The sequence below is a fragment of the Saimiri boliviensis genome, chromosome 1 (assembly GCF_048565385.1).
Source record: "Saimiri boliviensis isolate mSaiBol1 chromosome 1, mSaiBol1.pri, whole genome shotgun sequence".
NCBI lineage: Eukaryota > Metazoa > Chordata > Mammalia > Primates > Cebidae > Saimiri > Saimiri boliviensis.
Window position 1 is genome coordinate 187,231,849 of NC_133449.1, and position 24,074 is coordinate 187,255,922.

The 24,074-nt window shown below is 36.8% G+C and overlaps 1 protein-coding gene and 2 pseudogenes across 1 annotated transcript in view; all 3 read right to left on the reverse strand.

Annotated features, from left to right (window-relative positions):
* SNX2 (sorting nexin 2) overlaps positions 1-24,074 on the reverse strand; it is a 51,506-nt gene that overhangs the window by 22,445 nt on the left and 4,987 nt on the right. Inside the window, exons 2-7 of the mRNA XM_003920656.4 lie at positions 14,876-14,993; positions 9,892-10,055; positions 7,219-7,285; positions 7,034-7,077; positions 4,677-4,818; positions 991-1,069 (exon numbers count right to left, since the gene is read on the reverse strand). Of these exons, the coding sequence (XP_003920705.1) occupies positions 991-1,069; positions 4,677-4,818; positions 7,034-7,077; positions 7,219-7,285; positions 9,892-10,055; positions 14,876-14,993 (614 nt within the window). The remainder of the gene's footprint in view (positions 1-990; positions 1,070-4,676; positions 4,819-7,033; positions 7,078-7,218; positions 7,286-9,891; positions 10,056-14,875; positions 14,994-24,074) is intronic.
* Positions 4,825-6,764, reverse strand: LOC104651530 (small ribosomal subunit protein uS13-like; annotated as a pseudogene).
* Positions 13,729-13,861, reverse strand: LOC120365930 (small nucleolar RNA U13; annotated as a pseudogene).

Here is a 24,074-nt window from a genome sequence, read left to right on the forward strand (position 1 = left end):
GGGTTCCAAGACATCCTATGTATACCAAAATCTGCAAATGTTCAATTTCCTGATATAAGATGGTGTATTCTTTGCATAATAACCTATGCACATACTCTTATGCTTTAAGTCACTTCTAGACTACTTACAATACCTAATATAATGAAAATACTATGAAAAGAGTTCTTAAGCTGTATTGTTTAGACAATAATGACCAAAAACATCTGTGCATGTTTAGTACAGATGAAATTATTTTTTTCCAGTATTTTCCATCCACAGCTAGTTGAATCCACAAATGAGGCACCTACAGATATGGAGGGCCAACTGTATACAGTCAACTCAAGCAAAGACTAATACTTTTGTACATTTAAGTAAAAATCAAGTATACAAAAATGAGTATTTAATAATGTTCTTACCAAAAGGCAAAACATTACCAAAAATCAAGTATACAAAAATGAGTATTTAATAATGTTCATTGTATTTAATAATGTTCTTACCAAGTAACTCATCAGAAAAAGTAGATGACCTATAATTAGCTATACCATCCAACACAGTACATGAACGTGGTATAACTTCCTAGAAACCTAAATAATACCAAAGTGGATTATTTTTATCCAAGTATTTTTATCTTTCTTCCCATTCACAATTTCCATGTTTCCCAAGTTTAGCAGTTTCTTAGTGCTCTTGGTGACTATCTATGATATAATTCTATCCCCAACTAAGTCATGTCTTTATACATTTTCTATAAAATGCTTCTGCTTGTAACATATAATAGAAAAACAGGTGTCATTTTGTTAGGCTACTGATGATAATTAATAAAAATAGAACAATTATACAGTATTTTCTTGAAAGAAGTAATTTTCTTAAAAAAGTTTAAAGCAGTTTTAAGAGCCATCAAGTGGTACTTTGGAAAAAATGTAATCATTAAAACACAGTTGTGCCATATAATGGAATTACATTTATAGTAAAGTACAAACATGACAGTAATAAAGTATAGCAGTCTAGAATTACCTTTCAAGAGCTGCTCTCCGTTTTTCTACAAATTCAGTGGATGATGAATCTTCTTTACCCACTTTGACCTTGGTCATCCCTTTGAAGAATGAAGAAGTTAAATGAGATTCATGATGACTTTATATTGCTGTGAAAGTCTATTATAATCATTTCTTCACAATTTAAAATATACTCAAAATTTGAACTTAACAAAAAAAAAGCCCTAAACTTGTAACTGGTATCTTATTTAAAAAGCAAAAACATTTTGAGGAATTAAATCTCATGATGTGTTAACATCTTTACTTGGTAAATACTTAAAACATGAGAGATGTACAGAAGTTCTTGTAGAAAAAAAGAAAAAAAAAACATGAGGAAACAGATAAAATTTTTACAGTTTTCTGACCCATACTGCTTTTGTTTACAGAAAAGCTACCAAAAAGATCCCTTATCTGTTGTATTTTACACTCTGGGTAAATTAAAATGTGTTTCCAACCCAATATACATAATGGAATTTCAAATCAGTAAGTTTAAGCTCAATTAACATTTTCATTTCTTATGAGCAATAATTAAAATTCTTTACTTTAGGATGACAAAAATAAAAGTAAATGTAATCCATGAATTTGTTATCCGTCCTGCAGATTCTAAGAGCATGTTCTTGTTTACTTGTCATAGCTGGCTTTATAATGGATGAAAGGAAAAGCTCTTTCACAGAGTCATTTACAACTTCAGATTTAAAAAATAAGTCATGTTAATTATTTCTGTATGGGCGATTTAAATTTTAGACTCCAGATTTTTCTCTTTTATTCCCCTGTTTTTTTCCCTTTCAAAAATGTCTTCTGTGGAAACAAAATACTGATATATGCTACAACATGAAAGAACCCTGAAAATATGATGCTAAGTGGAAGAAACTTGTCACAAAAAAATAATCTATTGTATGATCCCCTTTACATGAAATGTCCAGAACAGGTAAATCTCTAGAGAAAGAAAGCACATTAGTGCTTGCCTGAGGCTGGGGAGAATAAGGACATTAGGGGATGATGGCTAAGGGATCCCAGATTCCTTTTTGGGGTAATATAAATACTCTAAAATCGACCGTGGTAATGTATTTACAACTCCTAATATATTAAAAGCCAGTACATTGGATACCATTTATTTTTCTTCTTTGAAACACGGTCTCTCTCTGTCACTTAGGCTGGAGTGCAGTGGCATAATCATGGCTCACTGCAGCCTCAATATCCCAGGCTCAAGCAGTCCTTCTACTTCAGCCTCCTGAGTAGCTGGGACCAACGGCACATGCCACTATACCCAGCTAATTCTTTGTAGAGACAAGGTTTTGCTATGTTGCCCAGGCTCGTCTTATACCCCTGTGCTCAAGCAATCCCACTACCTCTCCCAAAGTGCTGAGATTACAGGCATGTGCCACCGTACCCGACCTAAACACTTTAAATGGATATAATATGGTATATAATTTATATTCCAATAAAGCCTTTTAAAAACGGGTTATACAGCTGGGTGTGGTGGCTCATGCCTATAATCCAAGCTTTGGAGGCCAAGGCGGGCGGATCGCCTGAGGACGGGAGTTCAAGACCAGCCTGACCAACATGGTGAAACTCCGTCTTAAAAAAATAAAAAAAGGCCGGGTGCGGTGGCTCAAGCCTGTAATCCCAGCACTTTGGGAGGCCGAGGCAGGTGGATCACGAGATCAAGAGATCGAGACCATCCTGGTCAATCAACATGGTGAAACCCCGTCTCTACTAAAAATACAAAAAATTAATTGGGCGTGGTGGCGCGTGCCTATAATCCCAGCTACTTAGGAGGCTGAGGCAGGAGAATTGCCTGAACCCAGGAGGCGGAGGTTGTGGTGAGCCGAGATTGCGCCATTGCACTCCAGCCTGGGTAACAAGAGCGAAACTCCGTCTCAAAAAAAAAAAAAAAAGACGGCTTCTATAAAACCACACAATTTTTCAGTTTGGTACATCTTCAGTTTGCTACATTAATTATCACCTATTAATGTTTTGTTTAACAAAATTCCAATGAAATACAATGGCTTGAAAAGGAAAACTTAGACATCTGTGAATTGTTTCACAAACTCTTATTTCCCTGAAAAAAATCTCACCATTGGGTAATTCTTCACTGAAGTTAAAGACCTTCTATCTACTCTACTTTTTAGAAGTAATTGTTAAGGGACATAGTGACCAATAAAATAAATAAAAACCCAAACAACCTATCCTAACCAGTTAACTTTTACTACTTTTCCACTTTGTTGTTCTTTTCTAACAGTTTACATGGAATAGTGTTCTTAAGTCAACTAGGGTCCTACCAAAGTAGTAACAGTTACGTGTTCATGGACACTCTTCTCCCTTCAATGGCAGTTATAAAGCTTCTCAGCAAAGAGAAGTACGACTCTTTTTCCATACCCTCCTGCTGTAAGTGTAAGTTACTTGAAAACCACCAGCTATGTAATTAGAAGTTCAAAGATCAGGTTGTCACCCACCTTTAATAACTGTTCAAGACTTTACCATACTTGGAGGAAACTGTTTTGCTTGGCTTCATATTACTATTTGACTACATTTATTTTTCCTGATAATTTCTCTCTATATAAACTGTATTACAAGTAGTTGCCTGAAATCCTTTTTGGAATGGTGGTGTATATTTGTAAGTTTTAAACAATTTAATTCACATCAAATGTGTTCCAGTTGGGTTTGGTGGCTCATTCTTGTAATTTCAACAGTTTGGGACTGAACCAAACCTGCGGGGCAGGGGGAATGGTTTAAGCCCAGGAATTTGAGACTAGCCTGGGCAACACAGTGAGAGCCTATCTATTAAAAAAAAAAAAATTAGTTGGGCATGGTGGCATACCTGTAGTCCCAGCTACTACAAGAATAAAATAAATTTTGTTCTTGCACTTATATCCAGGCTGGAGTACATTGGCTTGATTGTAGTTCACTGCAGACTCAAACTCCTCAGCTCAAAGGATTCTCTTACCTCTGCCTCCTGAGTAGCTAGGACCACAGGTGCATGTCACCATGCCCAGCTAATCTGCCAATCTGATTGTCATTATCTGATTGTCATTCAGTAAAACAGTAATCTAATGACCTGAAAGGTTAGGGTTTCAAACTGCTTTTAACTTGGTAAATTTCAACCCATTTTTTTAAATTTTTTTATTTTTTTTTTATTTTGCAACAGAGTCTCACTCTGTTACCCAGGCTGGAGTGCAGTGGCATGATCTCAGCTCACTGCAACCTCCGCCTCCTGAGTTCAAGGGATTCTCCTGCCTCAGTCCCCCAAGTAGCTGGGATTACTGGCATGTGTCACCATGCCTGGCCAATGTTTGTATTTTACTAGAGACAGGAGTTTTACCATGTTGGCCAGGCCAGTCTCATACTCCCAACCTCAAGTGATTGTCCCACCTTGGCCTCCCAAAGTGCTGAGATTACAGGTGTGAGTCACCATACCTGGTTTAACCCAATATTTAACATTACTGTATTACTTAAATAAAAATCCTCAGGTATCAGAAAATAAAACTATTATCTATACATTCTTCAATCCATGCATGATTAGTATAAATGAAATATTTAAATTCAATTATCTCTACACATTATAAAATATTTCATAATTAGTGAATGATTATGTAATCCACAAATCCATACAGTTAAAACTGAACTAGTAACAGTAACAGAAATTAATTTTTGAAAATTTGTGCTTACCTACTATACTCTTTTCTGGAGCTGGTGGTACAATATAACCAATGTGTAAATACTTGCTTGCCAATTTGCTGTGCAAACCAAGAAAGTCACTGAATCTTCTTTTCACTGAAAATTCACTCTTACTGAACATGGAAAGAGATGTCTACAAGTGAAGAAGTATTTCAAGTTTTGAATTGTAAGCAGTATTTCACCAGTTAATGTTATACATAATTATGAGCACACACATATATCTACCTTGCAAAAGAATGCAGAGTATCTAACTAGTGTGGTATAGAGATTTTAAACTAAAAAAAACCTAAATCATAGATGTATTTTACAGAAGCTTAATAGGACAAAAAAGTATTTGCATTATTCTATCTTAACTGATCTTATTCACACTGTATTTATGCTAAAAATTCTTAAATATTTACATCTGGCCCAGATATCTTTGAAAGCTCCAGTCCAATATATCCAAATACCTCTCCACTTAAATCTCACTGGCACTTCAAACTCACCCTGCTGAAACACAAGTTCTATAAGACACCACCCTTGTCTGTATTGTTTACTACTATAACCTAGTGTTTGCAATAAAGCTTGACACCATGGTAAGTATTTAATGAATATTTACCCTATGAATTAACAACTGTCATCCCTACCTTCACTGTGTTCCTGCCTGTGTTGCCTTTCTCCGTGGATAACTCTCACAGTTGCAAAGTCCCTCTAGTCAGTAACAGGCATCCCTCTCCTTCCTCACCCCTTACATCCAAGTCCTGTCAATTCCACCTCCTACATTAACTCAAGAAGCCAGTTATTTTGCTCATCTCCAGAACCATTTTCTTAATATAAAGTATTAATAGTTTAGTTTAAAGTATTATAGCTCACAGCTAGAACTGCTGTGACAGACACTCTCTTTTAAGATTTGAAGGCCTACAATCCTTTAATCATTACAGTATGCTTTTAACTGGAAATCCTGATCTCTATCTTGACCCTCCCAATTCACACTGAGGCCAAAGAAATCTTTCTAAAACAAAAACCTAATTGTGCCACACTCTTTTTTTTTTTTTTTTTTTTTTTTTTGGGTATATAAACTATTTATTAACAGACAAGGCCTAAAGACTTAATTCTTCTTGGATACAGCCACGGCAGCCAGTGGTCTTGGTGTGCTGGCCTCGGACACGAAGGCCCCAGAAATGGCGAAGCCCTCTATGTGCCCGAATCTTCTTCAGTCGTTCCAGGTCTTCACGGAGCTTGTTGTCCAGACCACTGGCAAGGACCTGGCTATATTATCCATCCTTTACATCCTTCTGTCTGTTCAAGAACCAGTTATGGGATCCTGTACTGGCGTGGATTCTGCATAATGGTGATCACATGTTCCACCTCATCCTCAGTGAGTTCTCCCGCCCTCTTGGTGAGGTCAATGCCTGCTTTCTTCAACACCACATGAGCGTATCTTCGGCCCACACCATTAATGGCAGTGACGGCAAATGCTATTTTCCACTGCACATTAATGTTGGTGTTGAGTACTTGCAAAATATGCTAGAACTTTTCAGGGATCACTAGACATGGCGGTAGCACAAGCAGCGGTGTGTAGGCCTTCTGTGGAAGCTTTGAACTTCTTTAATGGCTCTCCATTATACTTAGGATGAAGCCAAACTCTTTTTTTTTTTTTTTGAGACGGAGTTTTCGCTCTTGTTACCCAGGCTGGAGTGCAATGGCACGATCTCGGCTCACCGCAACCTCTGCCTCCTGGGTTCAGGCAATTCTCCTGCCTCAGCCTCCTGAGTAGCTGGGATTACAGGCACACACCACCATACCCAGCTAACTTTTTGTATTTTTAGTAGAGACGGGGTTTCACCATGTTGACCAGGATGGTCTCGATCTCTCGACCTCGTGAGCCACCCGCCTCGGCCTCCCAAAGTGCTGGGATTACAGGCTTGAGCCACCGTGCCCGGCTGAAGCCAAACTCTTTAAAATGTGGCTGCTCATAATAGACAAAGGCTTATTGCCAAACAATTCAATCTTGCATCACTTCTTAGAGATTCTAGAAAGCATAATGCTTTCTTGACTTTTGGCTTTTGCACAAGCAAATTCCTCACCTGGAACACGCATTCTTCTTCCTCCCCCGCTCCTCCCCTATCATTTCCCTCACCTGTGTCTTGGCTTAGGCATCCTGAGGTCTAAATTAGGTCCCATCTGCATACTTTCACTGAACACGCTACATATCAAACTACTTACAACTCATTGTAATCACTTCATGGCAATCTTTATTATGCGGCAACCTTTATAAAGACAGGGATCACTTCTACCTTAATCATAGCCATATCCTCATACTACACATAGTGAGGGCTCAATAGCTTTTTAAAAGCACAAAAGCTCACCTTTGTTGTTACTCTATATGCCATATAGGCATTCATGCCATCACCTACAAAAAAAGTCAAACACTACTATTAAAATCACATGCATAAAAATAAAACTCATTTAATACTATACTGATGTATTAAGAAAAAACAAAACCACCAAATTCATAAAAAGTGAATACAAAATATAATAAATATTGACTCACCAACTTTCTCTGGATCTGATACACCAATTTCTATGTCAAAAATATCTCCATTTGCTTCTTCTTCAATCTAGAAAGTGTAATTTTTTTGGCATTAAAGATTATAATTTATTGTCATATTAAGCTAATTTTTATCATCTATTTTCTGTTAAGAGTCACTGTCACAACAAATAATTTAGCCACTCAGCACTTCATTTCTGAAAGACAATGAAAACTTTCACATTTCTTGACTTTGTAAATAAAACACACACACACACACACACACACACACACAAAGACCATTTGGAGAAGTAATAATTTTTTTTTTAAAGACACAGTCTTACTCTGTTGCCCAGGTACTGTGGCTCAATCTCAGCTCACTGCAACCTCCGCCTCCTGAGTTTAAGCAATTCTCATGCCTCAGCCTCCCAAGTAGCTGGGATTACAGGTGTCTGCCACCACACCAGGGTGATTTTTATATTTTTAGTAGAGACGAGGTTTCACTATGTTGGCCAGGCTGGTTTCGAACTCCTGATCTCAGGTGATCTGCCCGCCTTGGCCTCCCAAAGTGCTGGGATTACAGGCATGAGCCACTGTGCCTGGCCCAAAATCTTGTGTTTTTATAATTCCTCAGATGTAGAAAAAATGTTTTAGCCTTTTGGTACAAATATTGTGAAATTTTTTGTTCTATATATTGAATCTTCAGATTCAGATTTAAAAATTACGTTCTTAATTTTAATACTAGCATTTTTCAAAGCTGTATCTCTACTCTTTAATAACAAGGAGGTAGGCAATCATTACTGTCACCAGTAGAACCTTACAAACCAGCAGAAGTGATTATATTGAAAAGCAACTTTAGCATCAAGATTTCTCTAATTAGAGTCGGGCGCGGTGGCTCAAGCCTGTAATCCCAGCATTTTGGGAGGCCGAGGCGGGTGGATCACGAGGTCAAGAGATTGAGACCATCCTGGTCAACATGGTGAAACCCCATCTCTACTAAAAATACAAAAAATTAGCTGGGCATGGTGGTGCGTGCCTGTAATCCCAGCTACTCAGGAGGCTGAGGCAAGAGAATTGCCTGAACCTAGGAGGCGGAGGTTGCGGTGAGCCGAGATCGCGCCATTGCACTCCAGCCTGGGTAACGAGAGTGAAACTCTGTCTCAAAAAAAAAAAAAAAAAAAAAAAAAGATTTCTCTAATTATCTAATAAATACATGTACTTCTGGAAGCCAAGAAAAGCACTATAAACCTCATTGAAAAAGCAGTAAGTGGGAAAAATGATAACCCTATGAGACTTCATAGAAGCCCCTGTAAATGCCATTATAAATAATCCAAACAGTAGCTCTGCAGGAAAGCTTTGTTATTCTCAAGCAGAAAGCTCAGAGATTATTCAACTTTGCGAATTTTTGAAAGCAATTATTAATAGCCTAACACTCTCTAAATGAAAAGTGTTTCTAACCATACTTGTTTTATTTCAAGGTTATCTTCTTAGATATTTTTAAAGTAAAACTTTGAAAAATCATTATATAAAAAGTATATAAGTTCTAAGTGTACAGTTCAATAAACCTTCACAAAGTGAACACATCTTTGTAACCAGAACCTAGATCAGAAATAAGCATCATCACTACAGCCCAGGAGGCCCTCTTATGCTTCCCCTCCAATTACCACCCATTCTTTTTATTTATTTATTTATTTTTGAGACAGAGTCTCACTTTGTCTCCCAGGCTGCAGTGCAGTGGCATGATCTCAGCTCACTGCAACCTCCGCTTCCTGGGTTCAAGCAATTCTCCTGCCTCAGTCTCCTGAGTAGCTGGTATTATAGGCATGAGCCACCACGCCCAGCTAATTTTTGTATTTTTAGTAGAGACGGGGTTTCAGCATGTTGGTCAGGCTGGTCTCGAACTCCTGACCTTGTGATCTGCCCGCCTTGGCCTCCCAAAGTGCTGGGATTACAGGCGTGAGCCACCGCACTTACATTCTTTACCTGCCAACATAACCACTTCCCAGACATCCAACACCGTACCTTAGTTATACCTGCTTTTAAAGTTCAAATATTAGAATTATAAAAGTATTCTTCTATGTCTTACTTCTTTCCCTTAATATTATGTTTGTGAGATTATTCATAGTTTTTGTGTGTGGTTGTTACTTAATTATGGTCATCTTAATGACATTTCCATGAATAACTTTTAAATATATAATTGCCATTAAAATAACCTCCACATAATTTTTCTTTTCCAAATTCACCTTGTCAGAAATTATTGCCAAATTAAGAGAATGTACCTTTAACTGATATATATTCCCCCTTCTTTTTCAATAGCAATCTTTAAGTATTTACAGTATTTATTGCAAATTTTATCAAATAAATTTACTCAAAATATCACTTTTTTGTGATTAACCATTTTCAAAGCACTTTTATATACCATCTGACCAACAGAGGAAACTGGGGAAACACAAACTATCATCATAAAATCAGAAATGACAAACTCCTTCACTTAAGAAGGTAAATGATATGCCCAGGTCACTGGGAGGAATGGGGGAGATAAAATTAGAAGCCAGATCACATAACTTACTTAGTTCAATGTTCTTTTCCCAAAATGGCTGAAAGGCTTTGATTAGAAATGACTAACAGGAGAGTGATGTTGGGTGGGGGGAAAAACGTATATATTTACATATTAATTTAGAATACACTTTCCTGTACCTCTTCCCTGGATCTATCAAAGATCACGGGAGCAGACATACTCTTTGATTCAATTCTAGGAGCAATGAGTGTAGTAGGAGTGACAGGTGTGACTGCAGGAGAAGGTTCCGAGGAGAGGATAGGTTCCCTTTCAGGGCTGTCCAAAGAAACTTCTTCTGTGGCTTCTAGACATAGATTAAACAAGTTAGTTAAGAACACTGGCAACATAACCCCCAATATTCTACATAACAGTTAATGGATTATAAAAAAAATTTTTATATTACCCACTAATATCGAAAATGTCATTTAAAAATAATTGTTACAAACGAATTTTATGCATCCTTCCTTTATCATAACATTAAAACCAACTATAACTTTATTAGTTTTAGAAAGAATCCTATTAAGTTGGCTTAATTATCTACACTAGTGGTAGGGAGAAGGCTGAAAGAAAAGCAATGATGTAAATGATTCCACATTTGTGTTTGGATTTGTAACATATGTGGTAACTTACCTTTCAAATATGTATTCACACTAATATTATGATTATTTATACATATAAACAAAAATTTTATGGCAGAAGTCTGCCCAGAAGTATTTCAACTTGGATTAAAAACTAGCTATGGAAAACCCACAAAGTTAGTAATCTAAAGCAATTAATTGCTAAAGGTTATTGGATATTAGTTGGATACACAAATATGACACAAAGCAAACAGGTATTTAGGTTTTAAATTAAAATACCCACTCACTTGAAAAATCTAGTGCTAATAATTTTTAAAAATCAAACCAAATCAATAAACTGAACATCTACAGGCTGCGTAACACTGTGCTAAGTACAATGGAAAAACACAAAAAAAGTAAAATACCATACCTGCCCTCAGAAAGTTTATAATCTAGTTGGGGAAAACAAGACATAAACATGTGGGATGTTAAATAATAATAAAAGAGTTAAATAATAGCCAGGCAAACAATGAAAAGAATGTTACAAGACATTCAATTACTATACCAACTACTGAACAAACACTACAATTTGAGTTGAGACGGGAGACAAAAATCAGGAACAGTTTATAAAATGGATCTGAGAAGACTGAGATGGGTAGAGAAAAAATGAGGGAAGAATTCCATGAAAATGCAATAACGGCATATGCAAAAGGCAGAGCCAGGAAAAGGGTAAATTGCAATTGGTGGGCATAATGTAAACTACAATTTGCTGGTTTGTAGAACTGATACCATAAAAGGCAGGCCTTCAAGGAAAATACAGGATCAGACCAGTGGTTTGTAACCTGAGGTTCTTAGATTCTTAGATGGTGGTAATGATAGTCAGTGAACCATTTTAATTTTAATACCTCAAGGTAAAGCAATAATAGCATATTTACCTGAAATAAGGTTACACATGTTAATATTTTATCAAGCTATTCTTACTGATTATCTCATGTTGATGAAAGCCTTATTTGGTATAGATCTCTTTACTATTTCATATTAAAAGTGAAAATGATCAGTAACTAAAAATCTTTCAAACTACGGTAATCAGAGGAGGGAAAATGGACTACAGATGCTGAAACAGGCTATAGATAAGCCTACTGTAACAAAATAAAAGCTTATATGCAACTTCAGGCTGTGATGATTGCTAGTATTCATTACTCTTTTTGTAAAGAAATGAAACCAATGAGGAATATGATACAGTAAAAAAGCAGTGTATCAAAGCTAGGAGGTGTGAGATCTTTACAACAATAAGTAAAACAAGAAGCACCAAACAAAACAAAAACCCCAGAATTTGAAAGAGGCACTGTTATTTGGCAACAGACTCATAGACAAAATATCGTGAGATAGTACCTTTATTGAGAAATCAGTACAGATAAGGTCATTTAAACTTTTTAATCACATTTTACTTTGCTGATACTGGGTTTTGTGTTATTTACGCTAACAGCCTGCTTCATTCAAAAACTGTAGGATTTAGATTCAACATACTAATATATAATCTGTCTTAAATTTTCTTCATGACACTTTTAGCTTAAGTAAACCAACATATTACAAATTCACAAGGTTTAATTTAAAGCAAACTTAAAGGTTCAGGAAGATATCTCATAGGTGCTAACTATAAAGGTTAACTTTTTCTTGAAGTCTTTGAGACAAGTATAAACCAATTATGTCAATGTCAATAGAGCAGTATCTATATTCTCTCCTCTGGTATAAGAGAAACAAAGTACAGGTTTCTTATTACTGGACAATAGTTTTCACCATCTCAGTAACATATGCTGCTCTCTATTATAGTTTTCTGGACGCATACTCCTCCATAGAAGGAGGAATGCTACAACTGCTAAAGTGTATTATGAATAAGAACCAAATGTAATATTCATTCATTCTCTCATACAAAAATGATCAGATTAGGTCTTCAATCACTTAATGATATCATGAAATACAGCTGAGTTTAAAATGAAAGCTAAAGCATAAAAAGTGTTTCTATTTTTAGGTTAACAAAGGAGACAGATGACTATGTTTATTGTTCTTTAGTTCCCATCTCTCTCTCTTTTTTAAGCAAACACTAACATTCACCATATTTGAGTCACTGAATTTAGTATAGACGGCTAAGTAGAATAAAACGCTATAAAGATTTTTCTGGCTGGGCTCAATGGCTCACACCTATAATCCCAATACTTTGGGAGGCCCAGGTGGGAGGATTGTTTGAGGATAGGAGTTCAAGACCAGCCTGGGCAACATAGCAAGAACCCATCTCTACAAAACATGAATAAATTAGCCAAGTATGGTGGCACATGTCTATAGTCTTAGCTACTTGAGAAGCAGGGGTGGGAGAATTGTTTGTTCAAAGGAGTTTGAAGCTGCTATGAGCTATGATGGCATCACTATACTCCAGCTTGGGTGACAGAGACCCTGTATTTAAAAAAAAAAATTAAAATTTTTTTTCTAATCAAGTTAAGGGGCAAATATCACTGGATAGTCCTCACTTGGCTAACTCTTTGATCAGCTAGCTGTGCATACTGTTAAAAAAAAAAACAACTTTGCATGTACACAAACACACACAGACACAGTCCTGTTTCGCTCTTGTCCCACAGGCTGGAGTGCAAGGTGCGATCTTGGCTAACTGTAACCTTCACCTCTCGGGTTCAAGCGATTCCCCTATCTCAGACTCCCAAGTAGCTGGGATTACAGGCATGCGCCACCATGCCTGGTTAATGTTTTGTATTTTTAGTAGAGGTGGGGTTTCACTACTGGTCTCGAACTCCTGACCTCAGGTGATCCACCCACCTTGGCCTCCTAAAGTGCTGGGATGACAGGCATGAGCCACTGGTCCTCTTGTTACAGTAAGGTTTAAATGTATTAATCTACATAGAATTCTGAGATTACAGAGTGAAGGAATCTTTAATAAAATGGATAATTTAAAACCTCTATGTATGACCTTATACTATTAAAATAATACACAGAATTTTAGATAAGAAGTTGCTTAATAGAGAAAGAACTTGTGTCATCTTTTAGCTTAAAATACAGATACCATGAAACAACTTTGAAAGATTGCCTGAAAAAAAGTCAATGAAAGGACACAATAACAAATACTAAAATACTAAAACTTTGGTTAACTGTGATTTTGATTCTACATTGTCAGGTGGCTTAAAATTTCAAAAAGAGAACATGACTGATATTTGGTATCATACTTTTAATTTTGTAACATAATAAAATATGTGAATCTGCAGTGACAACTTCTCATGGAATGAATCAAGATGGAAATTATATGGATTTCTGTGGAGGATCTTTATCTTCAAACATATTTGTACAAAAACAGAATGGTTTGAATACTGAATGACTATGAAAGTTACGTACATAATTATTAATTTTTTTTCTTTTTCATGTGAGATGAATAATGTGCCAATACTGTAGCAAGGTTTGAGGGAGGCATATTCACAGATTAGTGTGAAGTCTCAATCTTACAAGTTAAAAATGTTTAGTGTGAAAATCCCAAGCTTATCAGCCACAAAATAATCCACCCATATTAAGTTTTTTTGTTTTTTTTTTTTTTGAGACACAGTTTCGCTCTTGTTACCCAGGCTGGAGGGCAATGGCGCGATCTCGGCTCACCGCAACCTCCGCCTCCTGGGTTCAGGCAATTCTCCTGCCTCAGCCTCCTGAGTAGCTGGGATTACAGGCACGCGCCACCATGCCCAGCTAATTTTTTGTATTTTTAGTAGAGATGGGGTTTCACCATGTTGACCAGGATGGTCTCGATCTCTCGACCTCGTGATCCACCCGCCTCAGCCTCCCAAAGTGCTGGGATTACAGGCGTGAGCCACCGCGCCCGGCTTTCATATTAACTCAAAGAGAGCCAGTTCTGGTAAATTAGGCTATAACAAAGACAGAAAATAAAATTTACCATTTTCATTTTTCATGTCATTAATTTTAAGGAAGATGTTGCTTTTTAATATTAAAACATTAATTTTAATTTTAAAGCACGCAATTGTTTAAGAGAGTCCTTTTTTTTTAAGTTAGGATGAATTAAACCACATCCTGCCCCTATATAAAAAATAAATTCCTTAAGCATCAAATTATTCACCTAAAAGTGGGTCAAATGGAACAGACAGTAAATAGTTCAGCAATTTATTAAAACAGCTTTCAAACATAGATTACAGAATAATTTTTAAATTCAGTTTAATTTTGCTTTGTGACAACTTCTAAGTAATAAAAAAGTACAATCACTGCTATGTCTCAGAGTATCACAACCATTAATCTTTTGAATCGAAGTACTGCCCCCAATCAAACTATAATAAATAATTTATTTTCAAATGCTTAAATCCAGAAAGAACCACATTTTTGCTTCTCTTGACAGTCCATATTTTTCATAGAGTGATGTGACTGGAAATTCCTCATCCTTCTAAGTTGTTACAAGAGCTGTCACTAACACTTTACACGGCATTTCAGTTTTGTTTTAGATAATATTTTCTATCTAATAGAAAATATACTGCAACTGGCCATTATTAAAAAATAAAGACATGGCAATTACCTGCAAAAAGATCTTCTCTGTCATCATCTAGCACAACTTCTGTGGGTTTTGGGCCATTGGAGTTTGCACTAATATCTTCTGCAGGAAGACTAGCTGGTTCTGGAGATGATGGACTTGACTGTTAAAAAAGAACAATAGGTAATGATTGGCATGTTTATCTGTTGTAATTCTGTCACCATGTACTACAGAAATAAAACATTCTCTTGATAAGAAGGGAGATAAGAACAAGAACAGCTATTTATATTTCCTCCTCTGAGAGTAAGAATGAACTAATAACAAGCTTTTAACTCATCATCTTTCTTTCTTTTATTTTTTGAGATGGAGTTTCACTCTTCTTGCCCAGGCTGAAGTGCAATGATATGATCACAGCTCACCGCAACCTCCACCTCCTGGGTTCAAGCAATTCTCCTGCCTCAACCTCCTGGTAGCTAGGATTACAGACATGGACCAGCACGCCCAGCTAATTTTGTATTTTTAGTAGAGAGAAGGTGTCTCCATGTTGGTCTGGCTGGTCTTGAACTCCCGACCCCAGGAGATCTAATTCATCATCGTTCTTAACAAAAAGTCACTTGTGATTTAAAAAAGAAAATCTTTTTTTTTTCCTTTTTATTTTTTGAGATAGGGTCTCACTCTACGGCCCAGGCTAGAGGGTAGTAGTGTGATCTTGGTTCACAGCAGCCTTAATCTCCCAGGCCCAAATGATCTTGGTTCACTGCAGCCTTGACCTTCCAGGCTCAAAGGATCCTCCCACCTCAGCCTCCTGAGTAGCTGGGACTAAAAGCACATATCACCATACCTAGTTATTATTATTATTATTTTTTAAGAGATAGGGTTTCACCATGTTGCCCAGGCTTGAACTCCTGAGCTAAAGTGATCCTCCCACCTCAGCCTTCCAAAGTGCTGAGATTATAGGTGTGTGCCATCACCCCTGGCCAGAACCTTTTCTAGTCATCCTTTTAGAGGTACTACCCAGTTTGTCATGCTGAGTTATAATGGACAAAAACCAGATCTACTATTTTACACAGTCATATACAATAGAATCAAAATCATGTAACATTCCTTGATTTTCAAAAATTCCTGTTTTTTTTGTTATTGCCAAGGTTTTTTTTTCTTCCCCTAGTGGGGGGTGGATATACCCAAACATCAAAATTCCACATGACTCAACAGATCTTGAAAACATGCTGCATGTCCTAGAAGTTCAAAGCACTGCTTTACTGTAAGAGGAAAGCTTAATACTAGCTGAATCAAGTCCAATTATTCTAAAATTTCTATCACTTCAAACTAAAAATACACCCTCTCAAGACATTTATATTTCATCTATGCTAATGACTACGACTATTCTTGTACTTATTTTTTTGAGATGGAGTCTCACTCTATTGCCCAGACTGGAGTGCAATGGTGCAATCTTGGCTCACTGCAACCTCCGCCTCCTGGGTTCAAGTGATTCTACTATCTCAGCATCCTAAATAGCTGGGATTACAGGTATGCACCACCATGCCCGGCTAATTTTTTTACTTTCAGTAGAGACAGGATTTCAACATGTTGGTCAGGCTGGTCTTGAACTCCCAACCTCAGGTGATCCATGCACCTTGGCCTCCCAAAGTGCTAGGGTAACAGGCATGAGCCACTCTTATACTTCTTTAACCTTAAAGTATAATGATTAACAAAATGAAACCTAGATTGTGTAGCTTTTCTCTTTATTATGGTTTTCTTACAATACTTAAAAGCAGGACTTCAAAAAAACTTATTGAAATATAACAAAAAAACTGTATAAATCAAAAGTATACAGCTAGATAGTTTAAAAAACTCAACATACCTCTGCAAATGCACTTGGATCAAGAAAGACCATTACCGTCAAATCTAAAAGCTCCACTTACGCTCCCTCCCATTCTTTACCATGCAGGCTTCTACCAGCATGTAATAGCTATTCCTAATTTTGCTCTTCATAAAATAGAGCCACACAGTACATATTTTTTGTGTTTGGTTTTTGGCCCTAATGTTACTATGTATGTAAGCTTCTTCCATATTGTTCTGTGTAGTATCAGACCACTCATTATCATAAATGTATAATATTCCATTGTGTGAATACCATACCTGAGCCATTCTAGTGTTGATAAGCATTTGGGTGGTTAACAGTTTTTTTGGGTAGTTAACAGATATTAATACTACCAATATTGCTATGAACTTTCTAGTTCATCTTTTAGTGGACATGTGAACAAATATGTTTGTATAAACCTAAGAGTGGAATAGCTGGATCACAGGGTATATGAATGTTCAGCTTTAGAAGATATTAGTAAATAATCCTCTAAAGTGGTTGTATAATTTTACAGTCCCACCAGCAGCATAGAAATTTTGTTGCTCCAATTCTTTGCCAACATTTTGATATATTCCATTTTTTTCCACTTTGCTATTCTAGCCTGTAGAGCATGTATGATTGTGTTCTGAATTTGCATCTCTGATGAGTAATGATGGTGAGCAATTTTTCATATGTTTAAAGGCAATTTGGATATCCTTTTGTGAAGAGTCTCTTCAAATATTTTGTTCATTTTTCTACTGTTCTTATTAATTTGTAGTTCTTTATATATTCTGGATAAAAATTTTTTTGTTAATAATTTAGTCTCCCAACCTTTGGCTTACCTTTTTACTTTCTTAATGGTAGAGTTTGCAATAGAATTTCTTCATTATAGGCAAATTATACCAATTTTTTTCTTTTATAGTTCCTAAGCGTTTTTTTTTTTTTTTTGAAACTTAAGTTTTACTCTTGTTCCCCAGGCTGGAGTGCAATGGCGCAATCTCGGCTCACTGCAACCTCCACCTCCTGGGTCCAAGCAATCCTCCTGCCTCAGCTTTCCAAGTAGCTGGGACCACAGGTGCCCGCTACCAGGCCCAGCAAATTTTTTTCGCCAGTTGGTCAGGCTGGTCTAGAACTCCTGACCTCAGGTGATCCACCTGCTTCAGCCTCCCAAAGTGCTGGGAATACAGGTGTGGGCCACTATGCCCAGCAGTTAACTAAGCATTTTGTAGGATCAATAGTCTTTTGATGCCACTTTAATTAATAAGATTTTCTCATCAGCTTTTTAAGTAAACTACCCTCACTGGCACAAAGACATCTCTTTAGAACATTCAAAAGCAGTTTCAAACCCTTATAGGAAAAATTAAAGAGACTTTCTTTTCTCTCAGGGGCTAATTCTTAAAGTCCCAAATTCTCACAAAAGTGGGCCTCTCTTTAACTTAGCAACTTTCACTTGGGAATTTAAAGAACAAGTAAGTTTATGTATTATTTCCTCTGAAAGTGCTCCTAACAACCTTAACTGTAACTCTAGACAAGTCTGGGTGATTGGCCTATATGTTTCCATAGAATACCTACTTCTGTTGTAATTTCTCTTACCACATTATAATTATTATCTGTTTATAGACTGCAAGCTGTATAACGAAAGGAAGAGTATTTCATCTTGTTCACTACTTTTTACTCACTATCTGGCAGCAAAACACTCAATGACTATCATTTAATTGAGTTTTAAGAAAATAATGATGGATATGTCAAATAATTAACCACAGATTTGTCAATCAGATGGTCTATATTGCTATAAAAATTAAAATAGCCTATAGTGCATCCACATAAAAATGTGGCAGAGTGGCTCCAATATCTATTAATGATAAAAATTCTACGTAAACTAGTAACAGATATGCTGAGAAAGAATTTCTACAGAAAGCCTACAGCTAACATCATACTTAAGGGTAAGAAGTTTGAAGCTTTTCCACTTAGATCAGGAACAAGACAAGATTTTCCCCTTTTATCACTTCTTTTGAACATCATACTGAAAGTTCTAGCTCCATGAAAAAAGACAAGAAAAGGAAGTGAAGGCAGACAGACTGGGAAGAAGAAACAATAACTGCCTTTCTCTGTAGGTGACACAATTCAGAAATCCAGATATTTTCCCAAAGTCCTACTTCTCTCTTACAACACACATCTTCCATATCTAGCCAATTCCCATATCTTCCATCCTCACTATCTCTCATTTCTGTGTATCTCCACTGCCACAACCCAAAACCATTTTTTTTCTGCCCAAAGTGAACTGTCTTCCTATCTTCTTCCCCAACTTCCAGTATATTCTTCCTATTGTTACAAGGAAATCTAAAAATCTATGTGTTGCTCATAGTTCTTCAATGACTTCCCATTGACTATGGTCTAAAACCTAAACCCCTTTGCATATATACAAGGCTCATAGTAGCAAGCTTTCTTTCTCATAAAGCCTCATCTGCTGCCACACATCATTTTCCTATGATTTGTATTTTATTCTCACTGATGTAATAAAAAATTGTTTGGAGTTCTCCCAACTTATCACACTGTATTTTATTTTGCTTTTGTAGAAAACAGAAACACAAAGAGATCAAGTTACAGCCAAGATGGAGTGTGGTAGTTAGCCCCCAAGAGGGTCCACCCACAATGATCCCTAACTCTGAATATCCACATCTCTGTATAGTACTCTCCCACAGTGTACCAACAGATTTGTGTGACCAACAGCACACAAGAGAAATTATAGTATGTCACTTCTGATATTAGGTTATAAATGACTGTGTGTGTCCTAGCACTTTGGGAGGCCAAGGCAGGTGGATCACAAGATTGAGGACCATCCTGGCCAACATGGTAAAACCCTGTCTCTACTAAAAATACAAAAATTAGCCGGGCAGGGTGGTGTGTGCCTGTTCTCAGGAGGCTGAGGCAGGAGATTCACTTAAACCTGGGAAGTGGAGGCTGCAGCGAGCCGAGATACCGCCAATGCACTCCAGCCTGGCAACAGAGCAAGACTATCTCAAAAAAAAAAAAAAAAAAAATTCTCTTACCGGCCAGCTGCGGTGGCTCACACCTATAATCCCAGCAATTTGGGAGGCTGAGGCCGGTGGATCACAAGGTCAGGAGTTCAAGACCAGCCTGGCCACGATGTTGAAACCCCGTCTCTACTAAAAATACACAAAATAGCTGGGCGCAGTGGCACGTGAGTGTAATCCCAGCTACTCAGGAGACTGAGGCAGGAGAATCGCTTGAACCCAGGAGGCAGAGGTTGCGGTGAGCCGAGATCGTGCCTTTGTACTCCAGCATGGGTAACAGAGTGAGACTCCGTCTCGAAAAAAAACAAAAACAAAAACAAAAACAAATCTCTTACCATCATCAAATTAAACCAGAAATCAGTAATAGCTATCTGGAAAATCCTCAAATTTTGGAAATTAAATAATATACTTCTAAATAACTCATCAAATAAGAGTCACAAGGGAAACTAGAAATTATTATTATTATTATTATTTTTGAGACAGAGTTTCGTTCGTTACCCAGGCTGGAGTGCAATGGCGCGATCTCGGCTCACCGCAACCTCCACCTCCTGGGTTCAAGCAATTCTCCTGCCTCAGCCTCCCGAGTAGCTGGGATTACAGGCACGCGCCACCATGCCCAGCTAATTTTTTTGTATTTTTAGTAGAGACGGGGTTTCACCATGTTGACCAGGATGGTCTCGATCTCTTGACCTCATGATCCACCTGTCTCGGCCTCCCAAAGTGCTGGGATTATAGGCGTGAGCCACCACGCCTGGCCCTAGAAATTATTTTAAAATGAAAGAACAAAAATACAATATCAAAATTTGTGGAATGCAACCAAAGCAGTGCTTAGAGGAAAATACAAAGCTAAACAGCAACGGTAGGGAAAAAAGTCTCAAATCAATGATCCAAGCTTCTACTTTAAGAAACTAGAAAAGCAGGCTTGGTACAGTGGCTGACACGTATAATTCCAGAATTTTGGGAGGCCAAGATAAGAGGCCCACTTGAGGCCAAGAGTTTGAGAGCAGCCTGGGCAATATAGTGAGACCCTGTCTCTACAAAATAAAAAATAAAAAAATTTAAAATTAACAAAAGAAACTAAGAGCAAATTAAACACAAAGCAAGGAGAAGAAAGAAAGAGCAGAAATCAATGAAATTCGTAACAGAAAGAATGGGGCAAAAATCAATGAAAGCAAAAGCTAATTGTCTGAAAAGATCCTAAGAGGATATCAAACCTCTACTAAATTAAAATAAATACATAAACAATCAGAAGATGTAAATTACCAGTATCAGCAAGAAAAAGAAAAGCATACCACCCATAGACTCCACAAACATGATAATAGGATAAGTACTATGAAAAACAGTATGCCCATAAATTTCATAACTGACACTATAAATTCCTGAAAAGATACATACTTCAAAAGTTCACCATGAAGTATTCCTGTATTTTAAAAATTGAATTTGTCATTAAAAGTCTTCCAGCAAATAAAACTACAGTTCAGATGATTTCATTAGTATAGTCTATCAACATTTAGGGAAGATGTAAACCTAATTCCATACAACCTCTTCAAGAATGTGGAATAAGAGTAAACACTCACCAAATCACTTAATGAGGCTAGCATTTCTGAAACGAAAACCAAAGACATATGAAAAAGAAAACACAAATATCTGTCATGAACATAGACACAACAGCCTAAATAAAATCTAGCAAATTACATCCAGAAATATATAAAAAGGGTAAATACATTATGATAGTGTGGAGTTTATCCTAGGAATGCAATGCTGCTTCAGCCTTTTTGAATCAGTTTGAAAATCATTCTGAGGATGAGGGCTAAAAAAAAAAGAAAAGATTTTACCTTATCAATAAACTAAAGAAGAAAACTACATGATTATCATAATGAATGCAGAAAAAGCACCTGTCAAAATTAACATCCATTCATGGATAAAAACTCTCAGAAAACTAGAAACAGAAGAGATCTTTTCATTTGATTATACTCATTAAAAAAAATCTACAGATAATATCTTATTCTGAGATCATGAAAAAGGAAAGAATATTCACTATCAACACTTTTGGTCCTAGCTAACCATTAGGACACAAGAAAAAAAGCACTATCACCATTTTTATTCAATATTATACTAGTGGTACTAGCTAACCATTAGGACAAGAGAAAAAAAAGTATAAAGACTGAAAGAAGAAAATTAAACTCCAATCACAAACAATATGATTATCCACATAGAAAATCAGTGGACTACAAAAACCCACTAAACCTAGTAAGTGTAAACAGTTGTTATCATAGAGGGTCAATGTGCGACCAAAGGAAAAATATAAAAAGTAATAAAAGAAATGAAAGTACTAAAAACTATGAAATACTTAGATACGAACTAACAAAATATGTGCTAGATCTGTATGCTGAAAGCTACAAACATTAGTGAAAAAAAATCAAATAGGATCTAACTAAGTAAATGGAGAGAGAGATTATTCATATAGCTTGAAGGCTCAACACTGTTAATGGGTTAATTCTCCTGAATCTAATTTATGAATTCAACACAATCTCAATTAAAATCTCAGCAGGATATTTCAAAGAAATAATTCTAAAATTATATGAAAAAGCAAAAAGAACTAGAATAGCACAGGCAATTTTTTTAAAATAACAAAGAGGAGTCATTCAACTTAATTTCAAGATTCAGATTAAGTAATCAAGACAATGTAGACTGGGAAGGGATTCTCAATATGTCAATGAAACAATACAGAAATAGGTCGACCCAGCCTGTCACAGTGACTCACGCCTGTAATCTCACTCAGCACTTTGGGGGGCAAGGTAGGGAGATCAAGAGGTCAAGAAATCAAGATCATCCTAGCCAACACTGTGAAACCTAAAATACAAAAAATACGAAAATTAGTTGGGCGTGGTGGCATTCGCCTATAGTCTCAATTACTCAAGAGACTGAGGCAGGAGAATCACTTGAACCCAGGAGGCAGAGGTTGCAGTGAGCCAAGATTGTGCCACTGCACTCCAGCCTGGTGACTGAGTGAGACCGTCTCAAAAAAAAAAAAAAAGAAAAGAAAAAGAAAAAAGAAAAAAAGAAATAGGTTAATCCATATGTGGTCAGTTTATTTCTGAAAAAGACAACCCAATAAAGAAAGGCTAGACTGTCAACAAATAGTGCCGGAATAATTAAGTATCTGTATTTTAAAAAAAGAACGTCGGCCGGGCGTGGTGACTCACGCCTGTAATCCAAGTACTTTGGAGGCCAAGGCGGGCAGATTACCTCAGGTCGGGAGTTCAAGACCACTCTGAAACCCTGTCTTTAAAAAAAAAAAAAAAAAAAAAAAAAAAAAAAAAGAACGTCAACTCATACCTTATATAAAAATTAACTAAACATGAATCCTAAATGTAAAACCTAAAATTAGAACCCCTTTTGACAGTGGGTTAAAGTTAGCAAAGAATTTCATATATGTGACATCTAAAATACTATCAATAAAAAAGAAAAGATAGCTTTCCTTTATAACAAAATGTTAAACATCTGCTCTAAGATACTGGTAATTGAACAAAAACACAAGTCACCAGCAGGGAGCAGTGGTTCATGCCTATAATCCCACCAGCACTTTCGGAGGCCAAGGCAGGTGGATCATGAGGTCAAGATATTGAGACCATCCTAGCCAACACGGTGAAACCCCATCTCTGCTAAAAATACAAAAAAAAAATTATCTAGGCATGGTAGCGCATGCCTGTAGTCCTAGCTACTCGGGAGGCTGAGGCAGGAGAATTGCTTGAATCCAGGAGGTGGAGGATGCAGTGAGCCGAGATCATGCCACTGCACTCCAGCCTGGCCACAGAATGTGACTCTGCCTCAAAAAAAAAAAAAAAAAAAGTGCCTCCAACTCATTCTATTTTGGGAAATCAGTCTGGCAACTCTTCAAATTATTAAACATGGAGCAACCACATAACCCAGCAATTCCACTTGTACACGAATGTGTAGAACAGCATTATTCATAAGAGCCAAAGGTGAAAAACACCCACATGTCCATCAACAAATGGTTAAATAAACTGTGGTACAGCCATACCATAGAATATTATTTAGTCATATAAAATATTTAAGTACTGATACATGCTACAGACTATGAAACCACTGTACTAAAGGAAAAAAGCCCATCACAAAAGACCATATATTATACAGTTCATTCCTATTAAGTCCAAAATAGGAAACTCTATAAAGACAGAATGTAGATCAGTGGTTGCTTAGCGTTGAGGGCAGAGAGGATGAGGGAATTAGGGTGTGGAATGATAACTAAAGGGTACAGGGTGTATTTTTGAGGTGATGTTGGACATATCTGTGAATATAGTGGAAACCATTAAATTGTACGTATCAAATGGGTAAATTGTGTGGT